General features: G+C 47.2%; 1 protein-coding gene and 1 long non-coding RNA gene across 3 annotated transcripts; one reads left to right on the top strand and one right to left on the bottom strand.

Annotated features, from left to right (window-relative positions):
- The first annotated feature begins 231 nt into the window (after positions 1 to 231).
- LOC128419682 (probable glutamate receptor) lies at positions 232 to 20,421 on the top strand. 2 transcript variants are annotated; one of them, XM_053400666.1, is made up of 10 exons: positions 232 to 356; positions 5,685 to 5,716; positions 6,544 to 6,606; positions 7,723 to 7,902; positions 9,570 to 9,796; positions 11,765 to 11,856; positions 12,033 to 12,250; positions 14,511 to 14,736; positions 18,236 to 18,483; positions 20,272 to 20,421. In XM_053400666.1, exons 1-10 carry the CDS (start codon positions 284 to 286, stop codon positions 20,365 to 20,367), a joined length of 1,455 nt encoding a protein of 484 aa, XP_053256641.1. In that variant the 5' UTR covers positions 232 to 283; the 3' UTR covers positions 20,368 to 20,421. The 2 variants fall into 2 exon arrangements, with proteins under 2 accessions (XP_053256641.1, XP_053256640.1); XM_053400665.1 differs by lacking the exon at positions 232 to 356 and adding an exon at positions 5,331 to 5,478.
- Positions 10,149 to 11,127, bottom strand: LOC128419683 (uncharacterized). Its single transcript, XR_008331895.1, has 2 exons — positions 10,617 to 11,127; positions 10,149 to 10,408 (listed from the first exon to the last, which is right to left on the bottom strand). It is a non-coding gene; the product is annotated as an uncharacterized LOC128419683 (long non-coding RNA).
- Positions 20,422 to 20,766: the final 345 nt, after the last annotated feature.

The following is a 20,766-nucleotide window of genomic DNA, read 5'->3' as shown; positions in this document are numbered from 1 at the left end:
ACCCTCCCTGAATATTAACAAAACATAGAGACACAAAACTTTCCCGCATTTAGAAATGAGAGAGAGAATGCTAAGGCCAGACCCATCTTCCTTGGTGCTTGATTTCCATGGGGATTATTTTGGGGGGAGAGGCATCCTAGATTTAATTCCCTTCCACCGCAATGCTTATCTTTCCCTGCACCAACAGATATGCCCTAGACCTGTGCAATAAATTGCAACAGCCTGATTTGCATTTTGCTGCCAACAGAGGCTCCCCCCGATCAGTAGCGGCGAAGTTGAGCTGATGGACAAAACCCTCCGAGTCGCCTTTGGCGTGTGCACCACTCTGCTTTTGCTGGGAAAACCGAACTGGATAGGTGAGAAAAGAAAACTCGTCTTGAATTCTGTGACCCAGTTTACAAAAGCTCTTCCTTTGCGATGCTGAAGGCCTCAGGTTCAGTCGGAAGCCTCTCCTCTGTATGTGTGTGTGTTGTACGCTAAGGCCAGAAGCTGAACAAATGGAGGTGTAGGACAGGAAGGTGCCAGGCATGATGAATAATAGAATTGTAGCGTTGGAAGGGATCCTAAGGGTTATCTAGTCCAAGCTGGGACGGGTCAGGACAATATGGGATTGGGGGGGGCAACTCTCATCTCTTGCGGGGGCGCAATTAGTGCCAGCACCGTCCGTTAAGAGTTTGGGTGTAATCTTCGACACCTCCCTTTCCATGGAGGCGCAGATTGCAGCTATAACAAAGGTGACATTTTTTTCATCTCCGCCAAGCTAAGCAGTTGGCTCCTTACCTCTCTTGCTCTGACCTAGCCACTGTGATCCACCCAATGGTCACCTCCAGACTTAATTATTTTAACTCACTCTATGTGGGGCTCCCCTTGAGACTGACCCAGAAACTCCAGCGGGTGCAGAATGCCGCGGTGAGCCTCCTTACGGGGTCTTTGCTGTGGGATCACATTCACCCGGTGCTATACCAGCTGCACTGGCTCCTGGTGGAGTACAGGATCAGGTTTAAGGTGCTGGTTTTAACATTTAAAGCCCTATACGGCCTAGGACCCTCGTACCTACGGGACCGCCTCTCCTGGTATGTCCCACAGAGGAACTTACGGTCTTCAGACAGAAACATCTTGGAGGTCCCAGGCCACAGAGAGGTTAGGCTGGCCTCAACTAGAGCCAGGGCTTTTTCGGCTGTGGCTCCAATCTGGTGGAATGCTCTGTCACAAGAGACTAGGGCCCTGTGGGACTTGACATCTTTCCGCAGGGCCTGCAAGACACAGCTGTTCCACCAGGCCTTTGGCCAAGGCACAGTCTGACCCCCTCCTTTGGCAATCCTCACAGAACTCTAGCTCAATGGTTGCCATTAATCTGATTTGAACTGATTTTATAATGAAATGATTTTATAATGTTGTATCATTTTACTGTTGTTAGCCGCTCTGAGCCTGGCTTCAGCTGGGGAGGGCGGGATATAAATAAAATATTATTATTATTATTATTATTATTATTATTATTATTATTATTATTATTACTAAGCTCCAGATGCGGGTGGTGCTGTAGGTTAAACCACAGAGCCTAGGACTTGCCGATCAGAAGGTTGGCGGTTCGAATCCCTGCGATGGGATGAGCTCCTGTTGCTCGGTCCCTGCTCCTGCCAACCTAGCAGTTCGAAAGCACGTCAAAGTGCAAGTAGATAAATAGGTCTGGTGGGAAGGTAAATGGCGTTTCCGTGCGCTGCTCTGGTTCGCCAGAAGCAGCTTAGTCATGCTGGCCACATGACCCGGAAGCTGTACGCCGGCTCCCTCGGCCAATAAAGCGAAATGAGCGCCGCAACCCCAGAGTCGGTCACCTCTGGACCTAATGGTCAGGGGTCCCTTTACCTTTACCTTTAATGCAGCAATTGCAGCTAAAGAATCCCAGACAAATGGTCATCCAAAAACACCCAATGAAGGACAGCCCGCCACCTTCCAATGCACTCTAAACATATGGAATTACCTGCCACAAGATGCAACAGATCGTAGTCTGACTCAGCATCCTACGTCTTAAGAGATGGGCTGTAAGTCAGTGGTTAGCATATCTGCTTTGCATGCAGAAGGTCCTAGATTCAACCTGCCAGGCAGGGCTGAGAGAGAGACAGAGTCCCATCTGAAATTCTGGAGAGAGCTGCTGCCTGTCAATGTAGACAACACTGAACTAGATAGACTAAAGGTCTGACTAGGTATAAGGCAGCTTTCTATGTTTCTGAGCTCCTGAAGCCTCTATATCTGACCTTGTAAGCAGAATGTTGGACCATATGGTTTGATTCAGGAAGGGGTTCCTTAAAACTTCCGGCTGTCTTTGGGAAATTCTCAGCACACCTGAGGCCATACCATTTCAGAGGGCAGGTGGAGGGCCGCATACTCGTCCCTGTGGCACAAAGGAAGGAAGAAAATGTACTTCCCGGCATGCAGAATATTAGCACCTCAGGGTGAAGGGTGCATTAGAAACCTTCCACAATCAATGAAGCTTTGAAATGTGGATCATTCAGATCCTATTCACCATAAAGGTAAAAGCTAAAGGACCCCTGGATGGTTAAAAAAGGTAAAGGTACCCCCTGACCGTTAGGTCCAGTCGCGGGTGACTCTGGGGTTGTGCGCTCATCTCGCTCTATACGCCGAGGGAGCTGGAGTTTGTCTGCAGATGGCTTCCAGGTCATGTGGCCAGCATAACTAAGCTGCTTCTGGTGAACCAGAGCAGTACACGGAAATACCGTTTACCTTCCTGCAGGAGTGGTACCTATTTATCTACTTGAACCTGACATGCTTTCGAACTGCTAGGTGGGCAGGAGCTGGGACCGAACAACAGGAGCTCACCCCGTCGCAGGGATTCTAACCGTCGACCTTCTGATCGGCAAGCCCAAGAGGCTCAGTGGTTTAGACCACAGTGCCACCTGCTCCCATGCATGACCAACATGAATAATAACAAAAATACTCTATGCTGTGCTTTAAAGTCCCAGCAATTACCTTGAAGACTGACTCAGATATTCTGTTTGCAAATTCAAATATAAAGTGTTGTTTATCTTGCCGAAAGCAAAGTTTTTTTTTCTTGGGGGTGGGGAGTGAAAATCTGATTTCAATAACTGTTTTGAGCAGATCGGCTTAACAAAATTATCTTTATTAACTTCCCTGCCACCCCCAAGAGAGAAGGTTTTGATTTATTGAGGCAGGTTTTGCGAAGCTCATTTCCACGCAGCTGCAGTGAAAATGGTACAAAGTGCTTTACTTTGATCTAGTTGTTCTGCGGGAAATTTTCATAATTGGCAGCTCCACAGATCTCTGGGAAGTTTGAACTTTGAAGAATTTACGACGCTGCCATTCTAGGGGTAAAAGTCCAGCTTAGTTTGCTATTCTCCCAGAATTAGAAGGCTGCTCTGTTGTTTTTCTCTGTGTGCCAAAATACGTTTTTGACGCTTGGCTCGAGAGTTTACTTCCCAGAGGAGCACTCCTCTTGCTGTTTGATGGATGGCATTTGCCAAAAACATTTGAACAGAGGTGGGAGATCTGCCAGGAAGGGGCTAGGGAGACTGGGAGATGGGGAGAGGGCCATAGCTCATTGTTATGGCACCTGCTTTGCCTTCGCATGGTCCTGGGTTCAATTCCCAGCATCTCCAGGTAGGGCTGCGAGAGAGACCTCCGCCTGAAATGCTGGAGAGCTGCTGCCAGTCAGTGTAGACAGTGCTGAGCTATGTGGACAAATGGTGTGATTCAGTACAAGTCTGCTTCCTATGTTCCTGCTCCTTGGACCAGGCTGGTTGCAGTATATTGGCCTGGGCACTTTCTCCTTCTGCATCTTCTTTAATAAGTTCTAACCGTACTGATGGATAAACGAACCTCCCTGAGATTCCGTAGGCAATAACTAGCTCAGTGGTGGAACGCACATTGTGCATGCAAAAGGACCCGGGTTCAAATCTTGAATCCCATTCCCAAACCCTGGAAAAACGCTACCAGCCATGTAGATGCTATTGATGTGTCTACTATGGTATGACCTGGAATAATATGGAAGATTCGTATTTGGCACCCAGCCAAGGGAGGTAGCTCTCAACTGGGTAGGAACACAGGGTGACCATTTAGGCGTTGCCAAAAATCAGAAGAAAGGAGAACGCAGATTTGCATAGCATTTGCATATGTTCGCCGCTTATGTATAGTTGGCAAATTTAGAAGCAGACTATAATTTAAATACATCTCACCCTGGTGGGTTAGGCTGGAAACAAGTGACCCTATGCACCAGCTGAGTCTTGCTGTTGATGGGCCTTGTGATCTCTCCTTACGAGTTATTTACGTACCTTAAACCAGCCTTGATCCCTCAAATGCATAAGGGCGCTGGAAGCTTATGATGAGGAAGTTGCCTTAAAAGGTCTTATACCATCAGTCCATCTACCTCAGCATCATCCACACTAACTGGCTCTCTGGGGTTTCAGACCAACATATCTCTCAGTCCGATCTGGAAATGCCAGGGTTTGAACTTGTCACACGACACAGATGTTCTGCAGCCCTTCTCTTTTGCAGGACAGTCCTGGGCAAAACAGGACACATGGGAGGGGGCCAACCCTGAATGAATCACACCTTCATTCCCTGCTCGTGCAAAGCTCCCTGATAGGCTACGATCTCTCAGACACAGCTCCCTAATTGGCCAGGACATATGACACACAGGACAACCTGTGGCACAGTCTCATAATTTCATATCAGCCCCCCCCCACCAGAAAGCCACACGGCGTTATGCTCTGCGGCTTCTCCTGCTTTGTGAGGTTTCCGCTCACACATGCCACCTTGCGCCTCCTTTCTCCACGGTGCTTGTTCTGGGATCCCAGCAGAAAAGATCAGCGTTTGGATTTGGGCGCTGTACAAATGTCCCTGTCACGAACTTTGGCCATGGCTGCCATGCGATTATTTATGGCTTCTTTCAGGACGTTGCCTTTTTCTTTAAAAACAACAACAACTAAATAATAAAAAGCTTGGAGGCATTCTTCTTCTTCTTCTTTACAATAGTGCTTTGAGCGCCCCCCCCTTCCCACAGTGGGGGGTACTGAAGGCTTCAATGAGGCCACTTGTTCCCGTCCAAGGCCCCTGCACAGGTCTCCAAAAAGGAGCCCGAAGGAACTCCTGCTGGCTCAAACGAGCGAGCGCTGAATGGGAACAAGGGGGTTCCTTTGAGCCTTTCTGTAGCTCCATGGAGAGCTGTCGTGGTGTGAGTAAAAGCCCCTTTTGAGGAGGCGTAATTTAGAGTTCAGTCCAAGACGGAGGAGGCAAAATTGATGAACCTTTTCTATAAACACTTTAAAAAGAGAGAGAGAGAGGGAGGGAGATTTGGTCCCCAGGATTCTGGAATGTCCTCATCTCTCTGCCAGGCAAGCTGGTATTTTGATTTCCTCAGGCCAGAGTTGGGGGAAGCTTTTCCAGCTCAGGGGCTGCCCTGCCCTGTGGACAGCCTTCTGGAGGCCACATGCCAGTGGCACGCAGGTGGAAAAATGTGTGGGGCAGCAAATGCAACATTTACCTTAGTGCAATGGGGAAGTTTTTATGCACACTTTCTGTCCTCCGCCCAGGCAAGCGAGGGGCATTATCAGAGTTCGGTGACCTTCTGCTTGCAGGATGGCAGCCTCCATTGATGGTTGCAAGAATGCGATAAGTTCACTGTTCCTTTGTTGTTTTGTTTTAATTCACAGGTGCTGCGGAGGATGGGGATTCTGTCAGCAGGGTACGTGTCTGTCCCTTTGGGTGCGTGTGGATTGTCCGGGGTAGGAATGGACTTGAACGCCAGTGTTAGATGCTGAGCCAGGTTATGGGGCAGGAGGGGTGGTCCCATGTATTAACAGAAAGAGATGCAAGTATTGTCCAAGTGCTGTGTGTGTGCATGTGTGCGTGCAGCTTTCTTCACTGTTCCAATGGCCTATTCCTATTAAAATCCTCCTATTTAAGGGACTGCGTCTCCTGGTATGCCCCGCAGAGGACCTTACGGTCCATGAATAACCATAGCTTACAGGTCCTGGGCCCTAAGGAAGTCACACTATCCTCCACCAGGGCCAGGGCCTTTTCAGTGATGGCTTCGACCTGGTGGAATGCTCTGTCCCATGAGACTAGGGCCCTTCAGGATTTAACCTCCTTCCATCGGGCCTGTGAGACAGAGCTATTCTGCCTGGCCTTTAATTTGAATTCAGCCTGATCTTTTATTTCCCTTCTCTTCCTTCCCCCTCCCCTTTAATGAAGATTACCCACTCTGAGACCCCACACCTAATTCTCCCCTGGCCTCCTCGCTGGCCCAAGTAGGACTAATTCAGCCAGCTAGCCCTGGTGATTATCTAATGCTTATTAGATGGATTTCCTCTAAATTGATTTCTGAATTTTGAATTTTATTGTTATTCATGTTTTTATACTGTATTTTATACTGCTTTTACCATTAAGTGTTTTAAATTTGTTGTTAGCCGCCCTGAGCCCAGTTTTTGAACAGGGAAGGGCGGGGTATAAATAAAAATTATTTTATTATTATTAGTAGTAGTAGTAGTAAACAAATGATTTCGTTTTCAGGACTCCGCCTCTGCTGGGGAAGGCGGGAAGGACTACCCAATGTTCTATGTCACAACCATCCTGGTAAGACAGCTTGGCAACTTTTGCAAAAGATGGGACTCCACAGTGTTGTGGTGTTATAACGCATATCAAAAGTTTTGTCTTCTCTTTACTAATGTAGCTGAGTCTGATTGCCCCCAAATACCCGTTTCTGGAAATCCCAGGTTGGCAGAGTGCTGTTGCGCACATGTCTGGCTTTTGGGCTTTCTGCAGGCATCTGGTTGGCCACTGTAAGAACAAGCTGCTGGACTAAGTTGGGCCATTGGCTTTTTTTTTTAAAAAAAATTCAAAATTATAACAAGACATATTATCCAAAAACATATCATCCTTGCCCCCCCCATTTTTCCTCCCTCCCCCCCTCCCACACAAAACCCCACCCCACCCCTGACTTCCCTCAGTTCCAGTCTTTGGTTTCTCTAAGAATGCTGTTTTCTGCATGTTACAAAGTTGAATAGATCCTCAAACTATTTAGCTGATTATTATCAATAAAAGGTTTGTGAATGTTTATTCAAAACCTGCCAAGGAGTCCAGTTCGCTTTGTTGCGTCTTCAGATACTTTGTAAAGGGTTCCCATTCATCCTTAAAGTCACAGTTATCCTTGTCCCGTAACTTATATGTCAGTTTTGCCAGTTCTGCATAGTCCGTCAATTTTTCTTGCCATGATTCTTTAGTTGGGGTTTCTTCAGTCTTCCATCCTTGTGCTACCAGAACTCTCGCAGCTGTTGTCGTATACATGAAAATGTTTTTCAACTTTTTTGGCAGGTCTTTCCCTACAATCCCCAACAAAATGCCTCGGGTTTTTTAACAAATGTTAAATGGAACATTTTCTTCAATTCGTTGTAAATCATTTCCCAAAATTTTTTAATTACCTTACAATCCCACCACATATGATAAAATGTCCCCTCCTTTTCCTTACACTTCCAACAAATATTTGAAGTTGGGCCATTGGCTTGATCCAGCAAGCTTGTCTTATAGCTGATGAAAACTTGGCAGTACCTCGCAGGCAGCTGAGGTTAGGTTGACCCATGAAGCTCTGCCTGTGGTCTTTGGTGGTTCTTTCTTTCACATGTTGGGGCCCTGGTCAACGCAACCATGTGCGGACATGCCTTGTTAGCTAGGTTCCCCTTGCCCCATCCATAGGAAAAGCCTTATGTGATGGCCAAAGGCGCAGAGCTCGAGGGCTACTGTATCGACCTGCTGGAGAAGCTCTCCAAAATGCTTCACTTCAAGTACAAAGTGGGCATCGTCAAGGACGGGAGGTATGGAGCGCTGAGTGCCGGAGGAAACTGGTCCGGGATGATCGGAGAGATTGTGAGGAAGGTAAGCTTTCTGCTGAGCGTGTGTGTTGTGCATCTTTCCTGTTGAAAAAGACTACTGTCACTTTGCAGCACTCGTGGAAATTGATAAAAGGAAAACGTCATCAGAAGAATATGTTCTAGCCCAGACATCTTGGGTTGGATCAGTCTTAACTGGAGTCCAATATGGCGGCGGCAGCTATGCTATGACCCACCCGGGAGGGCCTCACCACCCACCCATGGGTTCTGACCCACTGGTTGAAGAACTATGGCCTATACTGGTGGGCAGTGTTTCTGCAGGAACGGGTCGTTTTTGACAAGGCTGTTGTTTACTGCTGGAGCCATTCGTTTTGCATTAGAATCTCTGACCTCTAGTGCCACAGCTGCAGATTTGGACTTGAACATGTGTGTCTTCTACATGTATAACTCTTGGGGAGCCATGCAATCTTGCAACTGGCTCTGTCCCCCTGCCAATCTGCTGTCTCTCTTATTAGAAAATATTTACTAAAAGAAACAGATTTGTAGTTTTGCCACAGACGCAGACTATGCTTACATAACTGCCGCAATGCTAAAAACATTCCACGAGTGGATATTTTCTTGAAGTTTGTCATTCCAGTATGTAACGAACAGAGACCGTATTCCCATAAAGCTATTTGGATGGCAATTCTGCATTTCTGTTACGATAAACTAGAATTTGTTAATCCGGCCTTAATATTGTCGGGGTATTACTTGATTCCCCCTCCCCACAATTTCTTTGCAATGCAGACTTTTGCTGCTATTAACAGATTTGTTAAAAGTTCTAGATCTTCTTCTGGGAATATGCAGGCTGTCTCTGATACACTCGTTTGGTTAGTGCAAGGATTTCCATTTGCATAACTTACTCTCCCTCTCCTCTCCCTGTGTGTTCCCCGCACCCTCCCCAAATCTGCTCTGGAGGTTTGGGGGGGAGGGAGGAGCCTGAACAAATTTAGGAGAGGAGGGAAAGGCATGGAGAGGGTGTTGGCTATTTGCAGATTAGTTGCGCTGCAGAAGGCGTGCTGGGGAGACCACACATTACAAGGAACGCAAAAATAACTTTAGCTAGGTTTTAATAACAAAAACCCCTTTTACATTAATGATATCAATAAGCATGACCCAACCACCAACCCATCCCCCAGGGTACTGAGACAGCTAGGTGCTGCTCTTTATATACTATACCCAACAGCTTAATTACCACACCTTAACAGCACCTGCTATACTGCTTCACAGCTGTAAGACTAGGTCACGTTATTTGCTCTGGCCCTTCAAGACATACACATCTTGTAGAACAATAATAAACCTTCAAATTTAAAGAGACCATTCAACAGAGGGGAGGCTCTGTTGTGCAGGCAAAATACTTTGCACTGATAGAAGGAATGCATCGAATGCCGCTCTATTATTATTTTTTAAGTATCCCAAATATTTAGGATCGAATGACACATGCATGGGTGGATCCTGGATTTCTGAAGTAGATCCCCCCCAACCCTGAGGGCTGACAACCCCAGTCTGTGGGACCCCCTTTCTCAGTGTCATGATTCTACTTTGGGAAACTGTGAAATGCACGGCTATCGACTGGGAACGAAGATGGGGAACAGAGCTCTGTGCATGTGTGTGGAATCTAATGGCATTGTATGAGAAACAGTCCTCTGCCCCCTCTATCTACCCTTTTGGTAGGAAGCTGACCTGGCGGTTGCTCCGTTGACCATCACATCGGTGAGAGAGGATGTCGTTGACTTCACCCAACCTTTCCTGTACACAGGAATCGGGATCTTGCTTGAGAAGGACACGTCCCTTGAGGAGGCTTCCCTCTTCCATTTCTTGACCCCCTTCAGCAAGGAGACCTGGTGTGGCATCCTGGTGGCTTACCTGTTCTCTAGCCTTTGCTTGTTCCTCGCTGCCAGGTGAAATGTCTCTTCTCTCTTCCAGATGATAGAAAGGAAGTGCCCCCCCTTTCCTTTTTTAAAAAATGGCGATAGTTGTGCTTGTAAGTTGCTTTGAGACATTTTTATGAGTAAAGTGACTTATTATTAAGCACAGTACATATATGTAAAGACATGATAGCCAGACAAATAGGCAGAGACACAAAATATTACCAGTTTTTTACCACACATCTTCAGCTGAGGGAAATGGGGCAAAATTCTCTTATCAGGTTGATAGAAGCAGGTGACCTCCCCAACCCTACAGCCTTGATAATTTACTTCATGTGCCTGTAAACACATCACAAAGACCAGACACATCAGTGGATTCATAAAATAATATTATTAGTGATTTTTTTTTTACCACACACCTTCATCTGAGGAATGTGTGGTAAAATTCTCCTCTCAGGTTGACAGAAGAGGCCTGTTACTTAAATAAAAGCAACAACAACTGGGATGTTTTACCACAGTATGTATATTAAAGCACACCATATTACAAACATATTGACAGATGCAGGAAATCTCAGTGATTTTTACCACACATCTCCACCTGATGTGTGCATGATTATGTATTTTTCTAACCTGTTTTGGGGTATACTGTCTACAGTGGTACCTCAGGTTAAGAACTTAATTCATTCCAGAGGTCCGTTCTTAACCTGAAACTGTTCTTAACCTGAAGCACCACTTTAGCTAATGGGGCCTCCTGCTCTCATCCTGTTCTCATCCTGAAGCAAAGTTCTTAACCCAAGGTACTATTTCTGGGTTAGCGGAGTCTGTAACCTGAAGCGCCTGTAACCCGAGGTACCACTGTATATCCCAAAAGATGAGCCAAAAGTTCAGAAATGACTTCACAGCTTTGTTTTATTTATCGCTTGGTCCACCTTTCAGTATTCTAGTGCAGAGTTGTATATTTCATGTTTCATGAAATACTTAAAAAAACAAAATGAAAAACAGACGCAGAAGGTGATACATTTTACTGGGGTGGGTGCTTAAGTTTTTCCCTTCTCTGGTAACAACTGCCCTCCCCAAGGGTGCTTTTCCACCTGCAGTTGCCCACAGAGAGGGCAATTTTAAATGGGGAAAAATGGCTGGCACAGAGGAAGATGGTCCTTTCAGGCTCATGGGGTCCTGCTCCACCAACTGCAGCCTGCCCCTCACCAGCGGACCCTTCTTACTCACAGCCAGTCCAAAGAGGCTTCCTGGCTTCCTCCTTAGTCTCAATTTTGCCTAACAGGGAGGAATAGGATGGAGGCAAAAGATATAGGAAATAAATCAAGCCTGCTGGATCATTCTGCCCACCTCTTATAAAGCCATCCAAATTGGTGGCTGTGGGGTGAGTTCCATAGTGTAGTTCCTTTGGCTGCGGCTGTACCTGTCCTTGATTCTGACTCTGCCCACTGCTGGGCCTTCTGCCCTATCACATCCACTGGGTGCCAGTCACTGCTGGGCTCGAGCGGAGTTGGGGGGTGAAGCTCCTCCCTTTTCTTGCTCCTGAATGCTGCACAAACCTGTAGTCTAGGAACAGCCACTTTTCATCTGAAAAGAAAAGGAACCACCTGTTCTCTTTTGCAAGATGCACACAGCTTGTGTACTCCTGTATTGTATAATCATCATCATCATCATCATCATCTATTATTTATACCCCGCCCATCTGGCTGAGTTTCCCAAACCACTCTGGGCAGCTCCCAATCGAGTGTTAAAAACAATACAGCATTAAATATTAAAAACCTCCCTAAACAGGGCTGCCTTCAGATGTCTTTTAAAGATAAGATAGCTGCTTATTTCCTTCACATCTGATGGGAAGGCGTTCCACAGGGCGGGCGCCACTACCGAGAAGGCCCTCTGTCTGGTTCCCTGTAACCTCACTTCTTGCAATGAGGGAACCGCCAGAAGGCCATGTGTCCACCAGGGGCAGGTGAATGACTGCCTTACCTTTCTGCCTCCCCCCTCCAGAATGAGCCCTTGCGAATGGGATGGAAATGAAGAGACCAGCTTCACGCTCATGAACAGCCTGTGGTTTGGAGTGGGGGCGTTCACCTTGCAAGGTAGGCCATATCAAGAGAGGCACTGGGAGATTCTCCAAAGTCCCATAGTTCCAACGATGCATGAAGAAGTCTTTTCTTTTGTCTGTCCCGAATCTTCTAGCATTCACTTCCGTTGGACTTTTAAGCACTTCTGATGTGCTTTCTGATGCTCCCATGCTCTTGCTTCCTCCCTGCAGGTACCGTGCCCCAACCCAAGTCTCTCTCCGTACGGATAATTTCTGCCATCTGGTGGCTGTTCAGCATTGTGCTACTGACCGCGTACATCGCTGGCTTCAGCTTTGTTTTGGAGTCTGGCTCTGAGCAGGTCTCCATTCAGACCTTTGAAGACCTGGTGAAGCAGGGCCATCTGGAGTTTGGGACCATGGAAAGCTCTTCGACACTCCAGTATTTCAAGGTGGGCTTGGCTATGTTTGGCTGCCAGGGATTTCAGCCCTGGGCTAAGACAGCAAAAACCAGTTGTATGGAGACCTTGGCAGACTCTATACCAAATGTGGTTGGTACAGAACAAGCATAGGCGACCTCAGCCCTCCAGATGTTTCAGGACTACAACTCCCATCATCCCTAGCTAACATGTTAGAGATGATGGGAATGGTAGTCCCAAAACATCTGGAGAGCCGAGGTTGCCTATGCCTGGTATAGAACAAGATTTCCCAAACTTGGGTCTCCAGCTCTTTTTGGGTCTCCAGCATCATCCTTGACTACTGGTCCTGCCAGCTAAGGATGATGGGAGTTGTAGTCCAAAAACAGCTGGAGGCACAAGTTTGGGAAACCTTGGTATAGAATACAAGTTTCTGGAAATCATGAGTGCTGAGAGTCCTCAGGTCCTCTGAGAGGACTCAGGTCCTGGTGACAGGCTTCCCAGTGGGGCAACTGGTTGGCCAAAATGAGAACTGGATGCTGGACTAGATGGGCCTTTGGCCTCATCCAGCAATGCTCTTCACAGGTTCTAAATGGGAATAAACTTGGGAATCTAGAGGGCTGCTTTTTTGCCCCCTCCATGCACACTGCTCCTTTGAAGGGCTCCTTCCACCCGTCTATGCATCCCCCGACACAATTTATCATGGTAACATGTTGCTGTTACTTGTTTTCTTCTTTACCTTTCATGGCTCCTTATTTTACTCTGTGGAGAGTCGTGCCCATTTATAGCACTATATAAACGGACTAAGCAAATGAACAATGAAAGATTGAATGTCATTTTGAAGGAGGAGGGCATATGGTTGGTCTCAGCCATAGGAGCCAACTCCTAGAGGCTCAGCTCCCTCTGACCCCCCTCCATGAAATATTTGAGGGGGCTGGGCCTCCCCCCAAAAAAGTTGACTTGTGCATGCACTGTGTCATGTGATTGGTTATGCAGGGTGGGCCTCACCTGCTCCTCCCCCATATATTTTATTCAAGTTGGCGCTCCTAGACTCAGCAAACCACTTGTAGTGGACTGGCCCATCCAGGTCAATTCATCAGAATTAAATTCTCAGACATTTGGTGGGCCCCATGTCGTTGTGAGTCCCATGCATGCTCTTCATAGCACAGGGGTGCCAATTTGCACCTGCTCGCTTTCCCCTGGGAATCTGGGTAAAAGTATAAATAATCATAGCCTTGAAAAGCATGTCGAGCTGAAAGGGGAAGTAGGAAATACTCTTCCAAAGTCCTCCTTTGGCTCTGTGTAGTTTTCAAGAGAAAAGAAGGTTACTTTCTGCATCACCTCGTGATCAAGTGGGGCAGGAATTGGGGTCTGTGAGTGCCAGGGAAACACCTAAATGGTACCACTGTATGCATGGGTGCCTTGGCGACCCCTGACATTATCGAATACCCTGTGGCTTCTTCGAATTACAAAGGCTTGTTTGCACATGCAAGTGACACGCTTGTGCAAACTGCTCAGCATGTGCTTGTGTAAATGGCCGCTCTTTTTCATAGAATCATAGTGTGCTGGTCCCGTGGGTAGATCGAGAGGCGAGGTCCAAGTCCAGTGCGAGGTCGAAGGAGCAATATGGAGGCAGTCCATAAAAGCTGAGGCTGGGTGCAAGGCAAGGTTCAGGCAGGAACTGGCAGCCAACAATGTTGCTTCCATAACTTGGGACTGGGGCTGGCTGGCTTTTATCTGCCCGAGGCATAGGGCGGCCCCGGTCCTCAGGTGACACGCCTCTCTTGGCCTGGAGGCAAGCACTCCTCCTGCGGGAACTTAGTTCCCTCCGCCTCTGCAGCCCAGGAGAGGCTGGAGGGTTATCGGACCCAGAGGCAACCTCAGCTTCCTCTGACGGGGCTGAGAGTGGAGCACCTGCAGGCAATGGGTCCTCCATTACCTCAGGAGCCAGAGCAGACTCAGCTGGTGCCTGCAGTTGAGGATCCAGCACAGGTGAGGACCCTTCAGGCTCATGCCCCAGCCCCGGCTCAGCTGGTTCTGGAGGTGGGGAATCCTGTGCAGGCTGGGATCCCTCAGGTTCAGCATCCGACTCCGAATCCCAGGCCATCACACATAGAATTGTAGATTTGGAAGAGGCCCTGGGGAACGTCTGGTACAACCCCCTCCAATGCAGGAATGAATATGCAGCTGTCCCATATGGGGATCAAACCTGCAACCTTGGCATTATCAGCACCATGCTCTTACCAACTGAGCTATCCAGGAAGCTCTTCCTAATGTGATCCACTTGTGGCTGCAGAACTCCAAGAACCCGATCCAGCAACTGGTCTACGAGTCCATGAACAAGAAGAAGGACACCGCTTTCGCAAAGAGCTACCAGGAGGCAGTTCAGCGCGTGCTGGATTCGAATTATGCTTTCATCGGAGAGTCCATCTCTCAAGACCTTGCTGTTGCTCAGCACTGCAACCTGATCCGCTCTCCAGAGGTCATAGGGGCAAGGGGGTTTGGCATCGCCACACCAAAAGGTAAGCCAACAAGAACCAAGAATTGGACCTGAGATGTTTCAGGTCACAACCTGATTGTCTTAAGCCAGGGCTAGGGAATCTTTTTCAGACAGAGGGCCACATACACTCCTGAGCAACCTTCCAGCGGCCGCATATTAATGGCAAGTGGTGCCGGAGGCCTCAGTGGGCAAAGCAAAATGTTCCCTTTCTAGAGTAGGCTAGTTTTACCCATACACACATATTTCTGTTCCCTTTCAAAGCAAGCAAGAGGCACAATCAGAGTTCAAGGACACATTCCAGCCAGGCCAAAACACTCAAGAAGGGTGTGAGTCAGGGCTGGTAAAGGATGTTGCTAAAAAGGAGGTATAGCCTGGGGGGGGGAATCCAAGGGCCTGATAGCAAGGCTTGGAGGGCCACATTTGCCCTGTGTGCTAGGGGTTCCTCAACCATCTTCAGCAGCGATTCTGACTTTTGTTCTTGCAGTGTGTCCCATTTCTTTGGCATATGCCTACCCAGTCTTTGGATAGAATTTCGTGATTCATTGTTGTTGTTGTTGTTGTTGTTGTTATATTTTTTTAATGCTGTGTTGCTTTGTATTAGGGCCAACTGAAAGGTAGCAAGTTGGCTTTTGGGGGCACACCCAACTAAGTTCCCATCAGAGTTAGATCAATTTAAATTAACGGACCGTAATTAGTGATGCCCATTAACTTCAGTAGGTCTGCTCTGAGCAGGGCTGGCATTGGCTCCAACCCCTTTGAATTCACTTGGAATCTTCTTCAATCTGGATGTGAAGCTAAAAAAGGAAAATAAAGGAGGGCGGGGAGGGTGGAATAAACCTTGCTAGGTGTGATGGAAAAGTCAGTAGCTTAAGATGGAACAGAGGACGAGGTATCATGCAGACTTAGGCCCCACCTGCATTATACATTATACATGTAGAGCAGCATCATGCCACTACTGGTTTCTCCCAAAGAATCCTGGGAAATGTAGTTCATTAAGGGTGCAGGGAGTTATTAGTAGTTCCTCTCAGAGCTACAATTTGCAGAGTACTTTAAAAGGCAATTGCTCTTCCCAGGCAACTCTTAGGATATGGTTCTGCTTACAACTCTCAGAACCTTTAAAAAACTACATTTCCCAGGATTCTTTGGGGGGAACCATGTTTGCTTGCAGTGGTAGGATACTGCTTTAAATGTACATTGCAGATAGGAGCCTTAAATCTGGTGAAGTATGAATACAGTTTCCACCAAAAACTCTAAGGCGTTTCCCAAACTTGGGTCTCCAGCTGTTTTTGGACCACAACTGCCATCATCCCTAGCTAGCAGGACCAGTGGTCAGGGATGATGGGAACTGTAGTCCAAAAGCAGCTGGAGATCCAAGTTTGGGAAACACTGTTCTAAGGGACTGTGAAGCACAGGGGCTGCTGTTTCTTTAGGCTCATAGTTCAAATGAACCTTGACATAGGACATCTAGTCCTTGCTGGTGCAGGTAACCCACTGCTTCAGCATCCCCAATGGGTGACCTTCCAGTCCTTATTTTGAAATACGTAGCGAAGTAGTGTCTACCACAGGCTGCCCTCTAGATGTTGTTGGACTACAATCCTCTACCATTCCTGACTGTTGACCCTACTGGCTGGACTGATGGGAACTGGAGCCCAACCAATATCTAGAGGGGACTTCCATCTTCCAAGGATTGGTGGCCACCAACCTGGATGGCTTAAAAAGTGGGTTAAGCAAATTCATGAGGAATTGAACTGCTAACCCTGAAGACTATGCTCTGCTTCTACTGTAGGAGGCAACAGCCCTCTGAATGCTGGGAATCTCAAGTGGGGAGAGTTGCTATTGCACTCATGTCCTGTTTGCAGGCATCTCATAGGCATCTGTGAGAACAGGATGCTGGACTAGTTGGGCCACTGGCTTGATCTAGCATGGCTTTTCTTATGTTCTTTGGCAGTCTGTTCCACAGTCAAACGCTTTTTCGTACTACCAGGATGTTCTTCCTGGTGCTTAGTTAAAAAATCCTTCCATGTAACTGGAATTTGTTGGTTCAGGTCCTGCCCTCTGGAGAACCACAATTTTGCTTTGCCCATTGGTGACAAAGCCCATCAAATGCTGAAAACGTCAACTCCAGCACTTATTTGTATCTGCTTCAAGCTCTAATTGGAACACATGGGAATCTTAATGGAACACCAGGAGATATTCTAAGGGTGGCTGGCCTTTTTTTTTTGCTGAGCTATAGTCAACCTTCTGGATGTCAAAGCAGGCTTGGCAAAAGTGATGAATTGGGTGTGGAGAGTTAGCTTGTTGCCTGCTTGACACCTTCTAATCACTTAAGTACAGAATTGGGCTTTTTTGCCATCTTTCTCTCTCCCCTTCTTGCCCCCACCCTTTGGCTTATCACCCAGCGTAAATGAATAATTGACATAAAACCCAAGGCTCGTTCTCTGTTTTGTGGCATTGGACTTGGGTCTTGCACTTCCAGTACTGCGTAGAAAATGACACCGAGTTCTTCATCCCGGTTCTGCTTTCACTTTTTATAAAAGTAGTGCGAGGATAATTTGGAAAAAGTTTGGGGGCAATACCTGGGGAAACCAGCAGAAAGGTCTATGGCTAGTAGTTGAACATTGAAGATGGTTTTTGCTGGAGATTAAATAAACTGAAAGGGGTGGGGTGGGAAATAATGGGTTTAGGGTAATGAATGCAAACTAAACAAGTGTTGACTTTGCACTGACTACTTTGTTTCCAAAAGCTCTCTTCTGCCCCACCCACCCCCTATCTCAAAGAGTGGGGAATTTGTATCATGAAAATCAAATGTGATATGGAAGGAACATAAAGTGTGGAAGCTGAGAGTAATAGGGCTATAACAGCTGCGGGGCAATAGCTATGGGAATGTTAGGAGATGACCTGAAGGCAAAATCCCAGACCGCATTGCTCAGCCTTGTGATGGTGTTTGTGATGGCCTTGTGATGGCCATCACAGTTGGCATTTTCAAGCAGATGTCCACAGTACTCAGGACTAGCAGCCTGCCAAGGCATGGTCAAGGAAGCAAAGCTGCTCTACAGAGCCAGTTTTGAAGCACCTTAGAGCTAGACATCCTGTGGCAAAGCCACCGTGTGTTCAAGAGTTGGGACCAAGGGTTGCATATGGCTAGACTGGAACCGTACCACAAACTCTGAGAAGGAGCAGTTATCTTTTTATGCTTGCCGAGCAAAGCGCTTGAGATTTTCTTGAAACGGTGGTTGTTGATGCTACATCTAAAATCCTTGTGTGAGTGGGAGAGCAGACTGATAGGACGTATACCTTATCTAGTTTCTAGCCTGATGTTTGGGTGCACATAGCCATCTTCCAAGCTTTGCCTGTAAATTGTTTAAGGCTGGGCTGGCCTAAATGGTGACTGCAGACATTGCTGGATTTCCATCAGGTCAGGGGTGATGGGAATTAAGCGTCTGGAGGGGGGCACCAGGTGACCTACTCCTGGGTTAAGCCAAGAAGTGATGACCCTTCTACTAATCCGTGTCCACTCCTAGGATCCCCCTGGACTAATGAACTGTCCGTGGCCATCTTGAAGCTTGGAGAATCTGGCGATCTCGACTACCTCAAGAGCAAGTGGTGGGAGAGCAGCTGCTCCGATGAAGATCACGACAAGTGGAGCCCGCTGAAGCCTCAAGCGCTGGGAGGGATCTTCCTCTTCCTTGCCCTGGGCCTTGCCTTGGGAATGGTCATCGCTGTGGTTGAGCTATCCAAAAAAAGCCGGCACACTGCAGAGCAGGAGAAGGTGAGTTGCACGCTGGATTTCTTGCACTGAATATCAGTGCAATGCTTATCATCCATTAGGATGTAGTTAGGGGCTCCGTATACTTGCAGGGTTACCTGGGAGAAAGTGTTTTACTTGTGCGATGTGGGCGGCCAATAGGTTTCCCCCTTGCCTTTAAAGAAACTGAATAATTTAAAGCCCTGGGGGGGCTTCCAGAATATTCTGTTGTGCATAGGAACCATTTCTCTGCACTTTCCTCTTGCCAATGGGGAGGGCTGATAGCACCCCTGAGGGCAGGAGATGTTCCTGAACAACAACTCCCATCAAGCATGGGCAGGGATGATGGGAGTTGCTGTTCAGCAATGCCTGGAGGGCCAAAGGTTCGGCACACCTGCCCCTGGGGGTCTTCTGTAGATTTCCTGTATTTTAAACAAGGTTTAAAGGATGCTTTTAAACTGGATCCTTTTCTAATATCCTTCCCAGCACATTTTCCAGAAATTTCATTTTAACTTCAGGAAACCCCTCAACTGGACAAGTGAGAAGTCCTTGTGTGTTATCGAGCATTTGGGGGAAGGTTTTAGGGCAGGAAATCTTCAACTTTTTCAGACACAAGCTCCACCTCTAACTCCCAAATGCAGCTTGTTTTTGTTTTTTAAGAACATATATTTGCATGGCAGTAGTGCTGCTGTTGTGAGCAGATCACCTGACTCAATGAGACAAGTGCCGGGAGCACTGGTAAATCTGATTTCCCCATAACTCCCTACCACTAGGAAAGCAAAATTTCCCAGTGCTCCTGGTGCTTGGTTCACATCCATAGTAAGATGCTTTGTGCCACAAGCAACATGTGGGGGAAAGACTACCTTCCAGCTCAGGAGTGACCCCTCTGATCTCCCCTGGGCATTTCCCAGCCTTCCTACCTGATATTGCTTTTGACAAGATGGCAGGGATTGCACCTGGTGGTTTGCTCATGCAAAACATGTCATCTTACCCCTGAGCTAACTGCCCCTCCTCATCCCCCCACTCTACCGAATTCCCGCAGTGTTTCAGCTAAGTCACACAATGCACAAAGATGTGCATTGATCTGTTGCTCTCACACTGTTTCCTGCGAGGCTTTCAGTGCTTGCCACATACCCAAAAAAACAACATTCCATCACACGCTAAGGGTCATGTGAACTGACCTGCCGCTGCGTTTTTATTTCCAATGAAGGTGCTCATTAGGGAACATTGCGACTTTTCTTCTTCTACTTTTTTTTTTTTAAAAAAAGAGATTTCCTGCAGGACGCTCTTTTGCCAATTGTGGGGTTCCCTTGCGAAATGTTTATTACGAACTGTTTTTGTACCACCATCAATCACCTCCAACTGCTCAGCAAACCTTAATGAGAGTTTGTAAAGGAAATCAGCAGTTTCTAATTGACAGGCCTCCCAGCCTCCTGTTGTCACACTGCCCTTCCCTCTAACTTTACAGATGTTCACAGTTAGCTGATCGCGACACAGCAATGTATCACAGCCCACTTTTCTTGTACTAGAAACTTAATGGCTTACCAAAAGAAAAGAAAAAGTAATGCATGTGTGGAATTTCTGATTTACATTTAAACTCTTTGAGGTGGTGCTTCAGTGAAGGTTGGTGTGGAGAGTCTGTGGCCTTCCAAGGTCTCATTGGATTTCCAGCCCCGATCAGGAGGCCTAATGGTCAGAGATGCTGCGAGTTGGGAGACCAGCAATATCTGGAAGGGCACATATTTCCCCATCCTTAAGGGGAAGGGAAAAAAACACAGCACTATCATTCTCTCTGCCTTTCCTTGTGTTTAGAAATCTTGCTGCGCCGTGTTCACCAAGGAGCTGAGCCAACGCTTCCGGCCGAGAGAAGGGACGCCGCAAGAGAGCGCAGGGAAATCGAAGCCATGAGTTGACGTAGGAAAAGCAAAAGGCCAAACCTTAATGAACTTCTTCTCCCCTTTTTTAAAAGCAATTCTACTATGCATTACTTAGTGGTGCTCGCTTCAGAGCTCTTCCTAACAATAGAGGGGGTGTCTGGCTAAAATCTAGCGTAGGTTCTCTGTAATAACACAAACCCTAAAATCCTCTCTCCATATGTAACGCTGCAAACCGCAGGCAACTGAACCAGTTTGTTGGGGGGCTTGCTAGTGCCTGGGTCCTGGGTGTTTTAACATTTTCACTCTTCCAGAGTACATGTTACCTGTGTCTGTAAACCACAGCCTTGGCAGGATGACCAATGCTGATAGCAGTTGTTGGAAGAACCTTAGTGAAAGCTATGCAAATAATTTGTTCGGAAGTCAAAGCAGC

The sequence above is a fragment of the Podarcis raffonei genome, chromosome 8 (assembly GCF_027172205.1).
Source record: "Podarcis raffonei isolate rPodRaf1 chromosome 8, rPodRaf1.pri, whole genome shotgun sequence".
Classification (NCBI taxonomy): domain Eukaryota; kingdom Metazoa; phylum Chordata; class Lepidosauria; order Squamata; family Lacertidae; genus Podarcis; species Podarcis raffonei.
This window is presented reverse-complemented; position numbering and strand designations above follow the sequence as displayed.

Excerpts from the sequence above, each read along its gene's own strand:
- LOC128419682 (XM_053400665.1), top strand. The coding sequence starts at position 5,346 with ATGTCCTCATCTCTCTGCCAGGCAAGCTGGTATTTTGATTTCCTCAGG. Across the intron at positions 5,479-5,684 it reads CACATGCCAGTGGCACGCAG|GTGCTGCGGAGGATGGGGAT; the intron begins GTGGAAAAATGT and ends TTTAATTCACAG. Across the intron at positions 12,251-14,510 it reads CGACACTCCAGTATTTCAAG|AACTCCAAGAACCCGATCCA; the intron begins GTGGGCTTGGCT and ends TTGTGGCTGCAG.